The following is a 23,169-nucleotide window of genomic DNA, read 5'->3' on the forward strand; positions in this document are numbered from 1 at the left end:
ACCACTCCGGTTGGAGGGAGCATCGTTTTTCACCTGGAAGAGTGGGAAACCATAACAAGAGACAGATGGGTGCTGAATATTGTGCAGCATGGTCACTTGCTGAAGGTTCAAGTCTCCCACCGCGCAAGTGGCCCCACAATTGAAGTGCCTTCCTCAACAAAACAATCTTCTGTTACGAAGCGAAGTGTCTACCCTCCTTTCCAAGAAGGCCATAGAAGAGGTCCCACCTCACCAGCGATCGCAGGGAGTATACTCACGGTACTTCCTGGTCCTGAAACAAGGAGTAGCCAAAGAGTACAGACCTATCCTCGACCTGCGCTTGCTGAACAGGAAAGAGAAATTTCGAATGCTAGCCCTGCACCAGATATTCCCACATCTTCACCAGGGAGCCTGGATGTGTGCCATCGACCTGCAGGACGCCTACTTACACATTCCTGTCACAGTGAAACATCGCAAATTCCTCAGGTTCCAAGTTTCTCGTCGGCACTATCAGTACAGAGTACTTCGGGTCGGGCTCAAATCTGACCCTCGGACATTCTCCAAGTGCATGGCGGTGGTGGCTGCCTTTTTCCGCATGAGGAAGTCTTCATCTATCCCTACCTAGACGGCTGGCTCCTAAAGAGTTCCACACCTTCACTGCTCCAAAGACATCTCTTACTGTCTCAATCTGCTGCACTCCCTGGGGTTGCAAGTCAACTACAAGAAGTAAGCCCTCAACACCACCAGCAGATACATTATCTGGGCGCTTCCTTGGACTCCGCAGGGGCAAGCGTGTGTCCTTCGGAGGAGAGGTTGTCATCAATGCTAATCAAGTGCCACGCTCTTCTCCACTCTACACATTCCACAAAAAGGCAGGTGTCCTCACTGCTGGGATCGATGGCCTCATTCATATTCATTTTGCCCAATGCCAGACTTCACACATGCGGCCTCTACAACAGTCCCTCGAAGATCAATGGACACAGAGGTCAGGCCATTGGGAAGATCATGCCTCTCTTCCTCAGACTGCCAGGGACTCCATCAAATGCTGGATGAAGCGCTCACACCTTCTGCAAGGGGGCCCTTTTCATCAGGTCCCTCCGACCCAGACAGTGATTACAGATGCCTCACTGCAGGTTTGGGGAGCTCACATGGGCCAGCTTCAGGTACAAAGTCTCTGGTCCGAGACAGAGAGAAGTTATCACATCAACTTCTTGGAGCTAAGGGCAGTCCATCTGTCTCTCTAGTCTCTGTACCCGTCCCTACAGTCCAGCTCCATTCAGATTCAGACCGACAACACAACAACAATGTACTATCTGAAGATGCAGGGAGGTAGCAGGTCACGGGTCCTGTATCTGGAGGCCCAGACCATATGGAAGTGGCTTCTGGCGAGGAGTCTCACAATTGTAGCCGTTCAGCTTCCAGGAACATTGAACGTGCAGGCAGATGTTCTCAGGAGAGACTTCGTAGAAGCGCATAACTGGGTGCTAAACGACAAAGTCGCTCAGGACGTTTTTCGGCAAAGGGGAGTGCCAGACATCGACCTGTTCGCAGACGCAGTAAATAAAAAATGCCCCGTCTTCGGGTCCAGATTCCCTCAGCAAGGATCACGGGGGAATGCACTTTTGATTAGCTGGTCGCAGACATTGGCGTACGCTTTTCCGCCACTTCTTCTGATCCCGACGGTCTTACTGAAGTTTTACAGGACCAACACCAGAATGATCCTAATAGCACCAGAGTGGCTGCGCCAGTGGTGGTATCCGGATCTCCTGCAGCTGTCCGAAGCTCCACACCGGAGGCCTCCCTGCCACCCGGACTTGCTGATCAAGAACGAGGGGAGAGTATTTCATCCCAACCTCTTGCCCCTGCGATTGACTGCATGGCTCCTGAAGTCATCCAGTAGGGACACCTAGACCTCTCTGCCGACTGTATGCACATTCTCAGGGAAGCAAAGAGACCCTCCACCAGAAAGTCTTATGCTTTCAAGTAGAAGAGATTCTACCTGTGTTGTAAGGACAACGCTTTTGATTCAACCAAGGGTCAGGAGCAAGTCATCCTCCTTACTTGGTATACTTGGCGAAGTCAGTCCTGCAATATCCCTCCATCAGGGTCCACCTGGCTGCTATTACAGCTTACAGAAAGTCTCCTACCCAGACTTCATTCTTTCAAATGCCAGTGGTCAAGGACTTTCTAGAGGGACTCAGGAAGGTTTATCCACCAGTGAGATCCCCTTCTCCACCTTAGGAACTTAACATTGTCCTTACTAAACTGATGGGTGCTCCTTTTGAGACTATTCAAAAGGCCTCTTTGCAGCATTTGACCTGGAAGGCTGCATTTTTAGTAGCCATCACTTCCGCCTGCAGGGTGAGTGAGATTCAGGCACTGTGCTGCATGGAACCTTACACTGTGTTTCATGCCAATAGGGTGGTGCTACGTATACATCCGAGCTTCCTTCCTAAGGTGGTCTCGGATTTTCACATCAATCAAGTTATTACTCTGCCCACCTTTTTTCCTAAATCATCGACTTCCCCGGAGAGATCATTACATTCTTTAGATCTCCGGAGAGTATTGAAGTTTTACCTAGCCAAAACTCACACGCTTAGGAAATCTGACCGGCTCTTTATCAACTACGGTTTCACGAACACCGGTCTAGCTGCATCTAAAAGATCTATTTCTCGATGGATTGTCTCTTGTATAGCTTTATCCTACCAGTTAGCTTACAAGACCTTAGAAGGCAGACCTAAAGCACACTCTACCAGAGGGAAAGCTTCTACCACAGCTCTCCTTCTCAACGTTCCTATGTCTGAAATCTGCAAGGCAGCCACATGGCGATCAGTACATACCTTCACACGCCATTACTATCTAGATTCTGATGCTCAAGCCGATGCCCAGGTTGGGCAGGCTTCTTTAAGGAATTTGTTTGCATGATTGCAATTTGAATATCATGTTTTTTCATGTTCTGTATACTCTATTGCTCGTACGCGAGACTTTGGGTATGGGCTTACTACTCTATTCATAGATTATGACTATTGACAAGTATCCCCTGGATGAGAAGGATTAGTTAGTTAGTTACTTACCTGTAATCCTAGTTCTTATCCAGGGGTATACTCATCAAAGTCATAAGCGACCCTCCCTCCTCCCCGGACGAGCATTATTGGAGTTGTTTTTATGTTAATTGCATGTCTACTCAGGTGTCTGTACATAATACACTGTCAAAAATAACTGACCTAACTTTCACCTGTGGTGCATCATGGGAGCAGAGGGTCTCCTGCAGGTCTTGATGGCGCGGTACCCTAACCCTTCAAAGCCTTAAAGGCAAGGTGTCCGTTTTTTCTTTGTTTCATTGCTCCGCTTTGCAGCCTACAGGCAACTGCCTGCAGTTACAAGCTTTCCTTAAGGCAATAAAGCATTGTTGTGTGACGATTTCTCAGTGCTTCCTCTTTTCCTTATGGGTTAGACGGATATTGTTCTTGCAATGCAAATCTATGTAATTTCGGTATTTTTGGCATGTTGGAAACATTCTAGGCTGCATGTATATGTTTTCACATATGTATGTGTGTGTGTGTTAGACCTGTCTGCTTCTGGGAAGACTCTAACCACCATGATTTATTTTTGTCCCCCTTAGCCTCCCAGAGTTTCTATTTTTATTTTTACATGTGTCCATCAGGAGTTTTTAATGTTGTCAGGGGGCTAGGTGTTCCTTGGCGATGACACCATTTTTCCCTCATCACTTGTGAGGCCTAGTCACCCCCTTGAAACCTTAGGGATCTCCAGAGACCTAAAATGGTGTCCACCAACTGCCATAACGGACACTACTGGAGGACAGGTCCATAGGGTAACATTAGGGAACTTTCTGGAATCAACTAGAGACTTCTGCAGGTCTCAGGCCACCCTATATAAGGCCAGTGACCAGCAGCCATTTTGTGCTGACCCCAGAGTAGAGGAGTGAGGCAGTGGTGAGAGGAGGAGGACACACTGAGAGCAGCTAGTTTGTCACTGAGGCTGACAGTTACTTCAGAAGGTTGTTCCCCCTTCAGCCTTTGACCGATCCCTCTCTCAAAGACAACAACTACTGACACAGAAATCGAGCTATTTGAGGAAGCAGTCCCTCCTATCTTGGAGCTACATGAAAAAAATCCTCTCAGGATATCCTTATCTGAAGATATTCCTGGCTGCCCTATCCGGCGCTGTGCTTACCGGTGTTGTGGAGCAGCTGAAGTGTAGGCGAGGGTCTGTGGCACCCTGGCGACCTGAGGAGCAAGGGCGCTGTGTGTGGACATCCTTCCTGTGAGGCCAAAGTGAGAAGCGTCTGGAGGGAAGCAGCGGCGCTGCTCCAATCGGCATCGGGACCCCGGGGGCACCGGCCGCGTCAAGTGAGGAGGTAGGCGCTTCCGCGCATGTCCAGCGTGTAAACGCTTCTGTGGAGGCAGGAGGGGCCTAGGTTCGAGCAGGCCCGGAGGAGACAGAGCAGCGTCTGCGTGGCGAACGACGTCCTCCCTGGGAGCCAGCGCGCAGAAGCGGAAGGAGAGTGAGCGCGATCGCGCATGCCCAGCTGAGCAGTGCCGACTGAGGAGGGCCGATCGCGTCGGAGCACCGGTAGCCGTTTCCCCGTCCGGAGGAGGCAGAAGCGCCACAGCGGACGTCACAGCAAGGAGCCTGGGGGCCAGGGAAGCCTTCCTCGACCTTCCTCGACCGCCGACTGCTGCCAGGTCTCAGCGCGAGTGGGGAGAGCCCTCGCATCACACCCAGAAGCCTACAAGTAAGCTGGGTAGTGTGGGGACGGGAGGCAGCAGCACCAGGGAAAGGAGACAAGACAGTGGGGCTACAACTGAGACTTAGACTGAACTGCACCAGGAAGCCTAAGTGAAGAAAACGGGCTTGTGTTCAGCCTAATAATAACTACAGTGTCCCAAAAGTAACTGGAGCAAAGAGGAGGAAGCGGTGTAGGGAATTACAGGGTTCCTGGGGGAGAAACCCTTGTAGTTTCTTGGTAAATTGGAGGAATAGAACTCCTTTTAGCAAATTGAGCCTTTAAATTAGAGTGAGAGGAACCTGGCTAATATTGTTGTGTCTCCCCTTTTAGTCACATTGCGGGTTGGTTATGCAGTGAAGAACTACACCCAGGTCATTCTGTGAGTTGAGCAGTGCTTAAGAGCTGTGGGGTAATGTACCTGCTAATGAGTCTTTAAATATATATTGCACTGTCAGGCTGCATTTTCCTTTCTGTAAAGTTCTAGGGAAGTGTATTGTGTCCTGAATAACTCTAAACCTTAAATGTACCTTTGATTCTTAAATTCTGAACAGGAAAAATATTGAAGTGTGATTTGTATTTCATGTAAAAGGTGTAATTTGATTGTCTTTCATCCCTGACTAAAAAGCATAACAGAAAAACACATTATTTTTATAAAAGGTAACGGTATTTTTCCAAACAGAGGTGTTGTGTCTTTATTTTAGTGGTTCATCACTGTGTTACTGGGGGGTGAGACTTGTAAGTACTTAGCCAACGCCGTGAGTTAGCTGTAGACCACTACTGTGCCAAGCTACCATATGTGGGCTTGGGTAATCTAGGTCCAACATAATTGGTGTTTCAGCGGTGGGATAGCGGATTTGTACTTACACTTACTTATTAGTAACGCAGTGCCAACCACGAGACCCCACCTGGAGTTTTCTCCCTGCGGCCCTCCTAATTTACATTTTTGGTTTTTCTAAAATTGACTTCTGGCGGTGGGTGGAGGTTGACCTCAGGTCACTCTGTGGAATTCTCCTGTGTAGCATTTTATACTTCAAATAGAAATGGAGATAAATGTGGAAGAGCTAGACAATTATACTGTGCCCCAATTGAAGGAATGGTGTCAGCAGCAGGGGGTGTTTTTCAAGAAAGGCGCCAGAAAAGTAGAGCTGCTGACCAGTATCCGGGCATGGGTAGAGGCTCATTCCGGGGAGGAGGTAGATCCTGAAGAGAGTGACAAGGACACTGTCCTGGAGACCGCAACACTGTACCAGGCGGGAGGGGAGAACCTTGTAACAGGTCCTAGAACACCTTCTAGAGTGGGCAGTAGTGTGTCAGAGAGGGGCCTGACCGACGCCGAGTTAGAAGACAGGAGGGAGGAGAGGAGGATGAAAATAGAACTAGCCAGGATGGACATGGTGAGGGAGGAAAAGAGGTTGGAGCATGAGCGGACCATCAAAGAGATGGATTTGCAAGCCCTGAATTTACGTACCCCCAAACCAGAGAATGGTGGCAGCGATAACCAAACCAACACCAGAGAACCTAGACCGTACCTACCAAAAGACATTATGGCTTGTTATGTACCCAGTGACGACATTGCTAAATGGCTAGCCGCCTACGAGGTCTCGCTGAGGGCCCATGGGATTCTGGAAGTCCACTGGGGAGGTGGGTTATACAAATACATGCCCCCCACTGGCAGGGATACTTTGTTGGCCCTTGACCAGAGTGAACAGACCTACTATCCGGCTATGAAATCAGCGCTGCTCAAGAAGTTTGGGTTGACCCCTGAGAAATATAGACAAAAGTTCCGGGGCAGCTACAAGCTGGGCACACAAAACTGGGTAGATTTCTTGGACTACTCCAGGAAGGCCCTGGAGGGTTGGGTAAGAGGCAGCGAAGTAGGAGACTATGAGGGACTATATGACCTCATACTCAAGGAACACCTACTCGAGAAGTGTCTTCCCGAGCTAAGACAGCATCTGGTGGACAGCAAGCTGACCAGCCCCAGGAAGCTTGCTGAGGAGGCGGACATCTGGGTTAGTACCCGGGTGTCGACTAAGGGGACTGGAGGGAATTCCCAGAAGCAAGGACAGGGCGCCCCCCAGAAGAAAGAGGGAGGGGAAACTAAGAGGGAGTTCTCAAAAGGGCCACAAAATACTTCACAAGGAAGGGGCAGAGGATTCATCCCCAAGAGTAACCCCCCTCGCAACCCTACCCCTGGCCAAAGCCAGCAGCCAAGGGTTGTTCATTGTTTTGAGTGTTGTGGTGTGGGACACTATAAAGGAGATGTGAGATGCCCAAAAAGACCACCCCCTCCCACTGGAGGAAAAGCCCCGGGAATCACTAGTGTAGTGCTCGGGGAGGAGATGCCTTTGGTTAATGGAGGGGAGCGGGCGGGTGTCACCTTAGTGTCCCTGGGAGATAAGGAGATGGTTCCCAAGACCCAGCTGCCCTCTAATACTACTAAGTATGAGCAGTGGGTCACCATCAATGGCCGTAGAGGGGAGGCTCTGAGAGACACAGGAGCCAGCATGACTATGGTAAGGAGTCAGCTGGTGTCTCCAGAGCAGGTCATCCCAGATGTACTCCATCCCGCCGTAATGGCTGACGGCAGATTGGGCCACTACCCTGTGGCTGAGGTTCCCTTTGAGTGGGGAGGGGTTGCAGGTCCACTTCGAGTTGCCGTAAGCCCTGCCGTGCCTGTTGACTGCCTGTTAGGGAATGATATGGAGCACAATGCTTGGAGGAGGGTGGAGTACCAGACTCACTCTGCGATGCTGGGACCCCCCGACTGGACTTGTGTGAGCACAAGGTCAGCGACTGCCCGAAGGGGAAGTTTGCTTACGCTGGAGCCTGGAACAATGGCCCAGCCGGCTGCCAGAGAGGAGAAGGACAAGAGGCCGGAGGACCCTGCCTCGACATCTCCACCTCGTGAGACAGCTGGACCACCTGCGGAGGTGGATCTGGAGTCCACAGGGGAGAGTGTTGCTTCCCTGGAGAACCTACCCATCCCTACTGAATGGCATGTGGAGGGAGGTCCTTCCCGGGAAGAGTTCTGCAAAGCTCAGAAAGAGTGTCCTACTCTCGAGGGGCTGCGGCAACAGGCCAACGCCCAGGCAGCGGGAAACATTGAAGGGAGCTACCGGATTTACTGGGAGGATGGACTCCTCTACAGTGAGCCCAAGGCACCTGGCCATGGTTCAGCCAGAGCCTTGGTGGTCCCTCAATGCTTTAGAGCCTTTCTACTGGAACTGGCTCATGAGATACCATTGGCAGGGCATCTAGGACAGGACAAGACCTTTGCCCGGCTTGTCCCCCACTTCTACTGGCCTCGAATGAAAGTGGCGTCTGATACATATTGTCGGACGTGTGTGTCCTGCCAAGCTAGTGGGAAAACAGGAGTGAAGCTTAAAGCTCCCCTGGAACCACTACCTGTCGTTAGCACCCCCTTTGAGAGGGTGGGCATCGACATTGTAGGGCCATTGGATCCACCAACGTCAGCTGGTCACCGGTTCATACTGGTTTTGGTGGATCATGCCACACGGTACCCAGAGGCCATACCTCTGAGGACCATCACTGCACCTGTGGTGGCAAGGGCCCTGATGGGGATCTTTACCCGAGTGGGTTTCCCCAAGGAGGTTGTGTCCGACAGGGGGACTAACTTCCTTTCAGCGTACATGCGGGCTATGTGGAAGGAGTGCGGAGTTACCTATCGGTTTACCACTCCTTATCACCCACAAACCAATGGTCTTGTGGAAAGGTTTAACAAAACCTTGAAAGGTATGATACGGAGTCTACCTGAGAGCCTGCGGAGGAAATGGGACATCCTCCTACCCTGTCTCTTGTTTTCTTACAGGGAAGTGCCACAAAAGGGAGTGGGCTTCAGCCCCTTCGAACTTTTGTACGGGCACCCTGTACGGGGACCTCTCAGCCTGGTGAAAGACGGATGGGAACGGACTCCCAGAAAGCTTCCCCAGGACGTGGTGAGCTACATGCTGGCCTTCCGGAGCCAAATGGCTAAGTTGTGGAAGCAAGCCTCAGACAACTTGGAGGCCAGCCAAGCAGTGATGAAAGAGTGGTATGACCACAACGCTCACCCAGTGGAACTGGAGCCTGGACAGAAGGTGTGGGTGATGGAACCTGGAGAGCTAAATGCCCTACAGGACCGTTGGACAGGCCCCTTTGAGGTGTTGGAGAAGAAGGGGAAGTCCACCTACTTGGTGGATCTTAAGGCCCCGAGGCAGCCCCACAGGGTGCTGCATGCCAATCGCCTCAAGCCACATCATGAGAGGCCCGCGGTTGTCTTGATGATGGTAACCGATGGAGCAGAGGAAGAAGAAAGCGAACCTCTCCCTGATCTTCTCTCGTCCCAAGAAAAGGATGGGTCGGTGGAGGGAGTAATTCTCTCGTCATCCCTAACTCCTGAACAGCAGAGTGATTGCCGCCAGATCCTGGAGCAATTTTCTTCTCTGTTCTCCCTTGCCCCGGGTAGGACCCACCTGTGTACCCATGACGTGGACACAGGAGACAGCCCACCTGTGAAGTCTAAAATCTACCGGCTGTCGGACAAGGTGAAGGCCAGCATCAAGAGTGAAGTCGCCAAGATGCTGGAACTGGGAGTAATTGAACCTTCTGGAAGCCCTTGGTCTAGCCCGGTGGTTTTGGTACCAAAGGCTGCCCCACCAGGCACCACACCTGAATTGAGATTCTGTGTGGACTACCGAGGCTTGAACTCAGTGACCAAAACTGATGCCCATCCTATCCCACGGGCGGATGAGCTGATTGACCGGCTGGGAGCTTGCCAATACTTAAGTACCTTTGACCTAACTTCAGGGTACTGGCAGATTTCCCTTACCGAGGAGGCGAAGGAAAGGTCAGCCTTCTCTACACCTGAGGGACACTACCAATTTCGTGTGATGCCCTTTGGGCTCAAGAATGCCCCTGCCACTTTTCAGCGGCTGGTGAACAGGGTCCTTTCTGGAATGGAAGCTTTTTCTGCTGCATACCTGGACGACATTGCTGTCTTCAGTAGCAGCTGGGAGGACCATTTGCAGCACCTGCAAGCTGTTCTTCATGCCCTGCAACAGGCTGGATTGACAATCAAGGCCAGCAAGTGTCAGATCGGACAGGGGTCGGTGGTGTACCTAGGCCACTTGGTGGGCAGAGGGACGGTGCAGCCCCTCCAGGCAAAGATTGAGGCTATCATCGCCTGGGAGCCCCCCAAGACTCAAACAGAGGTCCGAGCCTTCCTGGGCCTCACTGGATACTACCGTCGCTTCGTGAAGGGGTATGGCACTATCGTGGCCCCCCTCACTGAGCTTACTTCCAAGAAGCAACCCCGACGGGTAGTCTGGACGGAGGCTTGCCAGCGAGCCTTCATGACCTTGAAACAAGCATTGTGTTCCGCTCCCATTCTCAAGGCCCCTGATTTTACTAGAGAATTCATTGTCCAAACAGATGCGTCAGAACATGACATTGGGGCAGTGTTATCGCAGCTAAATGATGAGTGCTTGGATCAACCTGTGGTCTTCCTGTCCAGGAGACTACTCCCCAGGGAAAGGAGGTGGAGTACAATTGAGAGAGAAGCCTTTGCGGTGGTCTGGGCTCTGAAGAAGCTGCGACCATACCTGTTTGGTTCGCACTTCCTAGTTCAGACTGACCATCGCCCCCTTCGTTGGCTGATGCAAATGAAGGGGGAGAATCCCAAGTTGCTAAGGTGGTCCATCTCCCTACAGGGAATGGACTTTAGGGTGGAACACCGACCTGGGGCAGACCATGCCAATGCAGACGGTCTATCCAGGTATTTCCGCCTTAGTGATGAGGACTCCCAAGGGGTTGGGTAGTTCTCCCCACTTTCAGCTGGGGGGGACGCGTGTTAGACCTGTCTGCTTCTGGGAAGACTCTAACCACCATGATTTATTTTTGTCCCCCTTAGCCTCCCAGAGTTTCTATTTTTATTTTATGTGTCCATCAGGAGTTTTTAATGCTGTCAGGGGGCTAGGTGTTCCTTGGCGATGACGCCATTTTTCCCTCATCACTTGTGAGGCCTAGTCACCCCCTTGAAACCTTAGGGATCTCCAGAGACCTAAAATGGTGTCCACCAACTGCCATAACGGACACTACTGGAGGACAGGTCCATAGGGTAACATTAGGGAACTTTCTGGAATCAACTAGAGACTTCTGCAGGTCTCAGGCCACCCTATATAAGGCCAGTGACCAGCAGCCATTTTGTGCTGACCCCAGAGTAGAGGAGTGAGGCAGTGGTGAGAGGAGGAGGACACACTGAGAGCAGCTAGTTTGTCACTGAGGCTGACAGTTACTTCAGAAGGTTGTTCCCCCTTCAGCCTTTGACCGATCCCTCTCTCAAAGACAACAACTACTGACACAGAAATCGAGCTATTTGAGGAAGCAGTCCCTCCTATCTTGGAGCTACATGAAAAAAATCCTCTCAGGATATCCTTATCTGAAGATATTCCTGGCTGCCCTATCCGGCGCTGTGCTTACCGGTGTTGTGGAGCAGCTGAAGTGTAGGCGAGGGTCTGTGGCACCCTGGCGACCTGAGGAGCAAGGGCGCCGTGTGTGGACATCCTTCCTGTGAGGCCAAAGTGAGAAGCGTCTGGAGGGAAGCAGCGGCGCTGCTCCAATCGGCATCGGGACCCCGGGGGCACCGGCCGCGTCAAGTGAGGAGGTAGGCGCTTCCGCGCATGTCCAGCGTGTAAACGCTTCTGTGGAGGCAGGAGGGGCCTAGGTTCGAGCAGGCCCGGAGGAGACAGAGCAGCGTCTGCGTGGCGAACGACGTCCTCCCTGGGAGCCAGCGCGCAGAAGCGGAAGGAGAGTGAGCGCGATCGCGCATGCCCAGCTGAGCAGTGCCGACTGAGGAGGGCCGATCGCGTCGGAGCACCGGTAGCCGTTTCCCCGTCCGGAGGAGGCAGAAGCGCCACAGCGGACGTCACAGCAAGGAGCCTGGGGGCCAGGGAAGCCTTCCTCGACCTTCCTCGACCGCCGACTGCTGCCAGGTCTCAGCGCGAGTGGGGAGAGCCCTCGCATCACACCCAGAAGCCTACAAGTAAGCTGGGTAGTGTGGGGACGGGAGGCAGCAGCACCAGGGAAAGGAGACAAGACAGTGGGGCTACAACTGAGACTTAGACTGAACTGCACCAGGAAGCCTAAGTGAAGAAAACGGGCTTGTGTTCAGCCTAATAATAACTACAGTGTCCCAAAAGTAACTGGAGCAAAGAGGAGGAAGCGGTGTAGGGAATTACAGGGTTCCTGGGGGAGAAACCCTTGTAGTTTCTTGGTAAATTGGAGGAATAGAACTCCTTTTAGCAAATTGAGCCTTTAAATTAGAGTGAGAGGAACCTGGCTAATATTGTTGTGTCTCCCCTTTTAGTCACATTGCGGGTTGGTTATGCAGTGAAGAACTACACCCAGGTCATTCTGTGAGTTGAGCAGTGCTTAAGAGCTGTGGGGTAATGTACCTGCTAATGAGTCTTTAAATATATATTGCACTGTCAGGCTGCATTTTCCTTTCTGTAAAGTTCTAGGGAAGTGTATTGTGTCCTGAATAACTCTAAACCTTAAATGTACCTTTGATTCTTAAATTCTGAACAGGAAAAATATTGAAGTGTGATTTGTATTTCATGTAAAAGGTGTAATTTGATTGTCTTTCATCCCTGACTAAAAAGCATAACAGAAAAACATATTATTTTTATAAAAGGTAACGGTATTTTTCCAAACAGAGGTGTTGTGTCTTTATTTTAGTGGTTCATCACTGTGTTACTGGGGGGTGAGACTTGTAAGTACTTAGCCAACGCCGTGAGTTAGCTGTAGACCACTACTGTGCCAAGCTACCATATATGGGCTTGGGTAATCTAGGTCCAACAGTGTGTATATATATATATATATCTATCAAACACCAAGAGTTACCTCAAAATGATGGAGCCCACACGAGTGAAAATTCGTGTGTCAATTTAATTGAGGCTGCAGCAACACCGGTACAAAGCAGATAACACGGTTTTGAACAAAGTCTTTAGCCAACGCGTTTCGGGCTCCTGCCCTTTGTCATAGGCTGACTTCAAAAGATTTAGCAAACACACCAGTGTGAGCCCGTCGTTCAAATAGTATCTGCCTCAGTGGGCGTGGCTTTCTAAAATGCTGCTTTAAAAATGGCAGACCCCAGATTTCGACTTGTTTCCCTCATATGCCATCAACAATTTGCCAAGTAATTGAGAAACGTTTTGGATAAACTGGTCATGGATATTTGCATGTGATCCCCCTCCCCTTTTAGTGCTAAATTTGCCGTTCACCAAGAGCACCAAGACAAAATGATGTTGGTTCTCATTGCTCCAACGTAGGCAAGACAACCATGGTTGACCCTACTGCTGGAGATGAGCATCTTTCCATTTCACAAACTTCCACAGCAGCCATGATACTTGGTCAGCAAGAGGCTCCGCATCGACATCCGAATCCAGAATCTCTCATTTGTGATTTGGCCCCAGAAATGTGAAAACTTGGTTTCTTACAGCTTCCAGAACAATGTATATTCTAAGGAAGAGCATTGACATACTGCCAGGGCCTTCTGAGCAGCTAAATGGAGGTGTTTAGTGCACTGCTGTAAAACATGTAAAGTATCGGCCCAGCACATTGTTCATTATCTTCCTTCACTACAAAAGTCTAGCTTGGTTTACACATCCATAAAAGTACAGTTAGTGTTAGGTTCCCTAATAAAAACAGGTAATACCAATTTCTGTTTATATTGCCAGTGATAAACACATGCTTTTATGGAAGGGTTGAAGATTATACCACCCAGAATCCTCCATGCACCCTCTTGGGATCGGAAAACCCTGTTTTCTAGAAAAATTTGCTGAGCATTTGAACCACTGTAGTTGGACCTTCTACAATACCTTGCATGGGAGATGGTGTGCAAGTGGCAACCCAATTGTTACCTGCTTGTGCAAAAAACTGGACGGTACCACGTATCTATAGTTCCTACCTCTAGGATGCTCCCCATTCCATAATCATTCTAGTGGGTTGCTACACATTTTAACCAATCCACAATCTCTCGCAGAGAGATACATACTTGATATTTGACAAGTTCTTATCTACTATAATAATCACACTCATTCCATTTGCAAGACAAAATGGGTACTTATTGCCTCCACACCGTCACGTTTAACATGTCAGCTGACACCTTTGAAGGAACAGCATAGACGGTAGTTCAGACATTCACAAAATGCTATTGTGTTGATACTCAGCCAGGTAAGAACCGCAAGTTGGATAAACATTCCTTTAACATACCTTTTCATATTTTGCTGCCTTCTACAAGCTGACTTTTTAAAGCAGGCAAAGTAATCATTTACAGTCTATACAGCATGTTGTTTACAACACATGCTGATAACAGAAATGGTTGCTCTGTATGTAGGTGGTAGGGTTGTAGAGTCATATGTGACTAGATGCAGGAAAGTAGTTGAATGCTGTATTAGAACACTGGAATGTTAGGAACCCCATTAAAAATAATGGAGTGCTCAGGGCTTCAAATGGCTAGTAGAAGCCCGGAGAAGCAACATTCCAATGTTTGTTCACAGCTCTTGCTGTGAACAAAGGCCTCACAGAGCCAGAGGGGATTTCAGTCCCTACGAGAATCCTTTGTTTGACAAATTAGTACATTCTGCCTTCTAGTGATGGAATGTTCTAATGGCCTGATGTTCTATGTAGCGGGCTCTACCGGCCATTAAAGGCCTGCTCCCTTTTTAAAGGCCCTTGCCTTCGGCTTAGACCTTTAACACTGGAGTGGGCCTTTAATGGCGATATTCGATCATTTGATCTTACGTAGTAAACATTCTCAAGCATGAGGAAACGTACAAAATCTAAGGTGAAATCTGTGTTCTGGTGCATTGTGTTTTTTGTTTTGATGATTGTAATACATTCCTTGCTCACTCGAACCTGAAAATGGAGGCCTAAAAGAAAAACAAACACTAGATAATAGAATATTACATATTGTGTGAATCTACACCCCTGGAAGCAGTAGATTGTGACATGTAAGTAACATAGGGCTTGATTACGATGCCGGTCGGACTCATCTGACCCGCACCATAGGGGAAGCAGAACCGCCCAACTAGAAGTCGACAGTCCCACTGCCCTGATTACGGTGCGACCGCCTTCACAGCGATTGCAATGTGTATATTTTCTACAGCGCACACCCCAATAGAAAAAACATTAAAAACATCCCTGCACCATGTGGCAGGCACCATGCGGTACCTGCCATATGGTGCAGGGATGTTTATGGGGAAGCCATAGATGCCCCCAGGCCCCATAGTAGAGGGCCAAGGGGCCCTGCTATGGGCCCCCAAGTCACTTAATGTCTGCCTTTTCATGGTGGGCGACCGCCATGAAAGGGCAGGCGGAAAGGGACTTTGGAACCCCTACGGCGCTCTCTGAGCAGGCACCGCCCTCACTGTAGGGATTACTGACCCTCTGATGGGCTCTTTGAGCCCGTCTTAAGTAGGCGGTCTCACCCCCAGAGGCCTCCGCCTGCCGCATCGTAATGTGGCGGGTGGACCACAGGGGCAGATGTCGGTGGGTCTGACTATTGGCCTCGTAATCAGGCCCATCATCTTTTGCACCTTATTAAATCATTGAAGACCTGTTCGTAGTCACTATGTTTCTTGAACAGTAACTTCCACATCAGTTGAAAGAGAATGCTGTAAATTTGTCTTTATGCCAGTCTGACTCGCGCATGGTACTTTTTCAGTACAAGGTTCAGATAAGCTGTTTGACACACAGATAGCCTCTAGACGTCCCAAAATATTTGCAACTCTATTGTTGATGTGAGAGTTTGCTACGTTGCTTGACTTGCACTCTGAGATAAAAGTACATATATGTATTAAGAGTGCAACATGTCATTCATTATGTGTTCTCTTTCGACTCATCCCTTGTTATTAAGGCTGAGGACATTCAGTGATTGTCTTGTCTTCTTGTCCCTAACGTGGGTCTTTTAACAAATGAGTATTTTTAGGTTAGTGTTGATGCTGTATGTTTAATGTGAATCTAAATAAGCTTCTGACCAGGCACTGAAATGAAACATTAACGCATTACATTGTCATGTGTTCTGAAAAGACTGTTGATTTACGAATCACAATCACATTTTTCATGGAACTTTTCCTGAGTGAAACTGTACCTGCCATGAAGATGCAAGTTGGTTTGTCGTGAATGTAGTTAGTGTGTACGGATAAGGAAAGCGGTCCTTTGAGGCCCTTCAATTTTTGGCATTGAAGACGATGACCGGAGGTCTGGCAACCCAGTAATTCTCAATTCCTGTCCATTCCACGAAGCCAGGGTTTTGAAGTACCAGTGATTGTGGTGTCCGCAAGCAGAGCCAGAAACTGCATATCCATTACACGGCACTGGATGCTTATTCTGTCCTGTTTTGTGCGAATCCCTGAACTGCACGTTTTAACATGAGTGCGGTTCAGAGAAACTCTTAAGAAAAAAATTACCTATAAATTCCAGTCCTCAAAGCTGTGACTAAAACGATTGCTGAATACACACACAAGTCATGATTCAACAATGATGCGGGTATATGCCCTAGGTTTAGTATTGAATGTATCCACTGGTCATGTTATCTATCGAACATGCATGGTATTACTTTCAAGGTGATTGGGAAGTTACCCAGTTTTCCTCCAACTAGTAGTGTTTACAATTAAAGCATGGCTGTGACAAACTCAAAATCTTGCATAGCTTTTGTTTCTAAAGTCCCTATCTCCTATCTAATGAAATGCTTTTAAGTGATCCACGGCCCACCTTTTTTTCTTTAATTGCTTTCCCTTGTGCTTGGTAACAATGCTCTTCAGCTGGAATTTCAAAGACCTGCCAAGCTCCAGTCTCTAAACTGCTCACACCCACATCCTTATCCTAGTAAGGCATCCTAAGTGGCACTGGACACATCTCTGTTTGCGGGGGTTAATCTTTTATTGAGAGGACTGTGCATATTTTGGAAAAGTCATTGTTTTAATTGGGCCAAAAATAGAAGGTCACTCTGCCCAGTGCTTGTATTTGTTTATCAGTAGAACTGGGGTATCTGACCTTGCTGAAAATGGAACCTCAATATGACTAATTAATAGTCACTTAAAATTAGGGCCACGCTAGACAGATGTTGCTATGCGTTCCAGCGTGCTTGATCTGGCATTGTAGACTTGTTTGTTTTATATTCTAAAATACCCGTTTGTTTTTCTTAAAATGATCTTTATTGCTTAATGTATCTAGCAGAAAAGCTCAGCGAATTAATAGCTCATACTTTGTTTTAAACTAAGTTGTATCTGTTGAGTCCTCCGATTTGACTCCGCAAGTGTGCATGGTAGGGAGGCCTGTGATGCAGTTCCTTTCATTTGTAGAAATGGATAACAAATACTCATTGAAAGCCACAGAGTGATCGACAAGAAACACAAACCTTCATTCTTTTCTGTGCCTCAGGATAAAGAACCTGCATGCGCAGATAATAGAAAAAGACGCCATGATAAAGGTGCTCCAGCAGCGCTCGCGGAAGGACACCGCGAACAAGACTGAGCAGCCCTCGACGATGAGACCATCCAAGTCTCTCATGTCCATCTCCAACACAGGATCTGGGCTGCTCTCCCACTCCTCCACGCTCAGCAACACACCCATCATGGAAGACAAGCGAGAGGACAAGAGTTGGAAAGGAAGCTTAAGTATGCACTTTGACATTCATTGTACATTTTGCTTGGTGTTGGAGTGGACACTCGTGGCTAACGGTTTAATATTTTTTTTAGGGTTTCTTATTGTCAGACTTACAAATTGAGGCAATTTTTTGATAGTTCTGGGATGGTAATGACATTTTAAAAAAAGATCCTAGTCTGAATTCCTGCACTCAAACAGTCCAGGTTCTAAGCAGAACAAGGCACCTCCCCCTCTACTGTCTCTGCAGCACATAATCGATTTGCCACCGCCAGACCGATGTGTACATGCTGTGCTATACAGCAGATAAAACAGGTAACACAGCGATATACCTTCAAAAACCACCTGTGCTTAAAATAATAGACAGTTAATGTATCTGTGTGGCAGCAACGTAACTAACCTTAGAAGGAAGAACATCAGTGATATGTTCTAGGTGAAGGTAGCTGCAAATGCAAAAATAATGACCGAATCAGAAAACATGGGATTGGACAGCACCGGCATTACCGTCATGCAATGTATACTAAGAGACATTTATCATTTTGACATAATGCATCAATTAAATTCTAAGAAGATGATTCATGAACATTTATTTGTAGCAAAACTTGTGGTGGATGGAAAAGATAAGATAAATATAGGTGTAAAGCAAGGTTAGATATGGCATTGTTATTAAGAATACTATCCTCCTTGCTGGCCAACTCCCTTCTATCACCTTATTTTCTCTTCGTCCTCTCTGTTATTCTACTGAGATCAAGATAACTGCTTTACTTAATGAATAGTATGATCCTCTTTAATCTGTCTTTGATTACCATTGAACTGTTCAGTCTTCCATTCTATAATATTAAACCTTATTCAGTCATACATTTAATAAACATTTGTTATAACATTGCTTTTTATTTAGAAGTACAGTTTATAAAACTTTACCTTCATTGGAATTTAGCAAAAATCTTTACTAAAGACATTTTAGATTTAGAATTTTAGTCGTATAATATAGCCTTAGAGCCCGCGGTATCGGGCTCTACCAGCCATTAAAGGCCCACCCCAACGTTAAAGGCCCCAGCCGAAGGCGAGGGCCTTAAACAAGGGAGCAGGCCTTTAATGGCCGGTAGAGCCTGCTACGGATGGCTCTAAAGTTATTAGAACATTCCGCCCCCTGGAGGGCAGAATATTCTAATTTGTAAAACAAAGGCCTCACGGAGTCCGAGGGAATTGAAATCCCATTGGGCTCCGTGAGTCCTTTGTTATACAGTAGAATGTTGATGCTCTGGCCTTCTACCGGCCAATAGAAGCCTGGAGCATTTCATTGTTTTCAATGGAGCGCTTAACATTCCAGTGTTCTAATAGAAAGTAAAGGTATTGGCTTGAGCACGTTACTGATTTCTCCTTTTTAAAAATGTGGGGCGACTCCAGCACCTTCCTACTCTCAACTACTCTTAACTTTGCATTGTTGAGGACATCTTGATGAGGTTAAGTGAGAATGTCTGCTATGATCATAGGTTCCTTCATTTGGAGAGCATTTTGCACCGCTGAAGCTATTGGTGCAGATTCTCGTGATGAGAGAATTCTGTTTTTGGCACAAAAAAATGTATTTATGTTAATGGCTTTGACAACTACTGAACATATTTCCATAGCCGAAAAGCAGTTAATTAAGAAAGGAATGATTGAACATTACCAGTTTAATTTGCCTAGAAAGGTGATGATTGCTTGGATGCTGTAGAAGACGAGAATTCTAACAAGTAATATTAGGTATGAAAATTTGTCATCGCTCAGTACTTCACTACAGATAAAGTTCTATTTTCCGCCTCTGTTTTATAGAACTCCCCACAACCTCTCCTGTTTGGTGAATATGTTTTTATGCAATATTTATAGGTTTGTGTGGTGTTTCATGTATTATGAATTTCGTGCCCACCAGAATTGTCTCATTTAATTCTTAGAATCCCTTGCAATTCTACACCAAATTTCTTCTTTCATATGACTTGCCTAGCCAGCATTTACTAACGTATTCTGCCTTTCTCCTGCAAGGTGTCCTACTGGGATCAGAGTATCGGTCAGAATCCATTTCTTCAACTCCCTCACCTGTTTTCCCCTCTACCCCATTGATGTCGTCACACTCCAAAACAGGCAGCCGGGACTCCTGCACGCAAACAGATCGTGGCTCTGAGCAGAACAAGGTTCCTCCCCCCTCTACCGTCTCTGCAGCACTTAGTCGGTTCGCTACCGCCAGCCCAATGTACAGCACAGTGGATAAAACAGGTACAGCATAGTGATACACTCTTAATGTCACCTATGCTGAAAAATATAGACAGTAAATTTACATGTGATGTAATGTATCTAACCTTAGAACTGAGATCATTAGTGTTATGGTCTAGGGAATAGTGGCGCTACGTGCTAAAATAATGACAGAATCATAAAATGTGCCTGGACAACACCTGCCTTACCATCGAGCAATATACAAGAAGTGACATATATCAATTTTATATGATGCATCAAGTAAGTTATAAAAAGCTGTTTCAGGAACTTTTATTTTGCAGAATAATTTGAAAAGAAAAGATAAATGAAAGTGTATGACAATGCTAAAAATGTAGTCAAGGCAGCATTTTAGAGGTGTATATACTGTTAGAAAAATGCTCGGAGAAAGGGAAAAAGCACATGGGACAGTCATCTTGGCAGTATCTAATTCTTTTTAGAGATGAGCGGTAGCAGCCTCCTTAGTCTTGAACCACCAGTTGTTTTTGATCTAGAATCTGACCCATTAGAGGCAAATCTGGCACTTGACTGGGTCGTGTCTGTACTGCACACTGGTCCCATTTTACAAATCTTTTTTAAAGTAACTCCAGTAACCCTTTACGCCTCCACTGTAAGTGAGATAAATGGGCCAGATTATATTTGTTTAGAAAAATGAGGGAGGCAAATAATGCACATTTTATGAATTGCCGCAGTATATGCACCATACTTTGTAAAAGAGATGCACAAGTAGGAGTGCCCTAATATTGTGTTAGGACAGAAAATGCAGGCGTACGTCATGAAATTATGCCATTTTTATTCACCAACGGTGGCATTTTACTTCTGAGCTTCAAGCATAAATGGCATCATATTCCCCCCCACACTCCCATTTATGTAACATTCCATACATAGATGTGGGTCAACTAAATATTAAGGTTAGCAGCAATCCCACATTTTTAAACCATAATGATCAAGTATTTGTCAGAGAAATTATGCTGTTCCACTCTGAATCACTCTGGATCTGTTGTTGAGTCGGGCACCAGTTAACGGAGGGAAGCAGAGTGAAATCCTCTGGGCCAAATGCAGTGGAGCGCAGTCGTGCAGACATTTGTGAATTAGGGTAGAAATCTTAAAATAAGCCCTCGCCTTGATGGGTAACAAATCTAGGTTCTGCTTCATGTCAAAGACCAGGTCTTATTTCCATTGACACAGGATGAGCCGAGCAACAGCGTGTGGACTCTCTCGAGCCATGCCAGTTAATTGAATGGAGACCTCTTGCTAGCGTATTCCCAACCTTAAGCTTGGTCTTATTATAGCGTATAACTACCACCGAATGTGTCTCATTTGGTAGAATGCAGTTCTGTCTAATTGAGGTATTTTAAACAGACAGTCCACATCAACATCCCATGTGACTCCAAGATACTTAACAGTGTCGGAAAATGTGGTTTGGGACATCTCTGAGTACCTGTCGAGAGAGGCTATGGCAGGATCTAGGAGTTTTGGGTTCTAGAAGCATCACCTATCTTTTGGCTTTATTTAGCTTACAACCATTTGTTCCTATCCAGTGTGCTGCCTTGTTAATGGTTGAGTTTAAGTGGCCCTCAGCAACAACTTGGTATCCTCAGTGCATGAATGAAATGGTAAACCTTCAGCGCAAATCGGGTGGAACAGATCAAAGGTTAATATTGTAAAAGTAAAGGGGACAGACCTTTCAACTGAAGGCCACCACAGTCAATATTTTGCATTAAATTAAAGATATGTCTTAATCTTGACACACTGTGTGTCCCCACCAAGAATGGAGGCATACTCGTTCAGTGTAAATCTGAGGCTTCTGAGACCAGATAGAATTATTAACAGTGCAGGACTATTGCACTCCATAGCCCCCTGCATTCACCAGTAAGGAGACTTAACATGATAACTGCAATCAGATAGTGCTTATGGTGCCTCTTTGGTGACTTCTAGGACATTTGGGACGCAACAGGCCCTTTATGAAAAAATACAGCTCAATTAAGAGCACCTCAAGGTATACTTTAACAGGCGCCGCTATCGAAATCCCAAAGGGGTCTAAACTGTCACAAAGGGGTCAAAACTGCCATTTTTTGAGGGATCACTTGCAAGGACCAGGCCCTCTTACGCCTTTATAAGTCATAAACTCCTGAAAATATTGGTATAAGAAAAGGGGTCTCAGTTATCATGGTAATTAGCAAACTTGCAAGGCAGCACAATTGTTGGTGCATTTGTCATGTTAGTATTTCAAGCACTTTTAAAGGAATGCAAGTTTTTTTGGATTCAGCTGCAATCTAATGTAGCGTAGATGGGTCCATAGGCCATGAGTAAATGTAGTTCATTGTGACATAGACCGGTTACATAATCCATGTCATACTACTAAAAAAAGCTGTGTGTGGGGAATAAGGGACTAGTCAGAACAAACTTGTTGTTTTATTGAACATTGAAGACCGTGGGTGTCAGTACCAGTTAGAAATCTTGTCTTGACCATAAATGATCTGTTCATATGGTTGCAATCTCTTGACGCGATACTGCAAATTTTGGCTATAGAGCCAGTGGAAATAGTGTGAGTAAGTAAAATAATACGGCACTGGTGTGGTCTGTTGATTTTTCACCATGAAGCCAAATTTTGTACTCGATTTTGATGACATGAGAATTCTGTTTTGCTGGTCCTGCCTTGTTGCACTCACTATATGACATGAGCTTATGTAATGGTAAGATTGCGCACTATCTAAGTGACAATAGTAAGTCATGTACAAGGTTCGAATTAGAAATGTTTTTACAAATATTTTACATATGGACTGCTTTTAGGTTCTATAGTGTACCACTGTTGACCCAGGGGACTAAATTGGTGTCTGTTGCTCCGAGGCAAACACCGAGGACAATATGAACACCATGACCCCATACTGTAGATTGTTTCTTTGTCGAAACACCTAGGTCCTACATAGTGCAATGAAGTTTGACATAGTAAATATACCCTTCACAGACGTCTATCAGTAGTGGAGGTGTGATGAATGGGGTTTGATAATCTGTTGTTAACTTCTGTCAGTTGTGTGGTTACTTGTGGTGTTTCTGTTGATTGGGTTTATGTGTGCATTTAATCTCATTTCTCAATTTAGCCATATAACATTACTCTAGGGACCTAGTTGGAAAGTATTAACTGACATGGAACTACGAATGGACCCTCATGTAATGCATTACACATGTGCTCCTCCGTGATGTATTCAGTTATTTTATTGCGGATGGATAGTATACGTGATTTCACCAGTGATGTCTCTGATACCCTGTGAGGTCATCAACCGAGCATTGGGATGGTGTTACAGTTACATAATTGGAGAATTTTCGTATTTTTAGGCTTTCTCTTTATTATAATTTTTCTTTAACTGAGAAAATGTAAGACATATTATGGGTTTTTAGAACAATTATGGGTCTTTGCGCTTAGAAGCACACCATAATGCCGCTGATATACGGCAATTCCCGCGGAGGTAGAGAGATACACCGTAAAATGTGGTGATTACCTAATTATTCAAAATCTCGAAGTGTGTATA

At 46.7% G+C, this 23,169-nt stretch overlaps 1 protein-coding gene across 1 annotated transcript in view; it reads left to right on the plus strand.

The window, feature by feature from the left end:
• AMOT (angiomotin) overlaps positions 1–23,169 on the plus strand; it is a 240,953-nt gene that overhangs the window by 193,174 nt on the left and 24,610 nt on the right. Inside the window, exons 11-12 of the mRNA XM_086918416.1 lie at positions 17,174–17,409; positions 19,415–19,645. Of these exons, the coding sequence (XP_086774542.1) occupies positions 17,174–17,409; positions 19,415–19,645 (467 nt within the window). The remainder of the gene's footprint in view (positions 1–17,173; positions 17,410–19,414; positions 19,646–23,169) is intronic.

Source organism: Lissotriton vulgaris, chromosome 4_1 (genome assembly GCF_964263255.1).
Source record: "Lissotriton vulgaris chromosome 4_1, aLisVul1.2, whole genome shotgun sequence".
NCBI lineage: Eukaryota > Metazoa > Chordata > Amphibia > Caudata > Salamandridae > Lissotriton > Lissotriton vulgaris.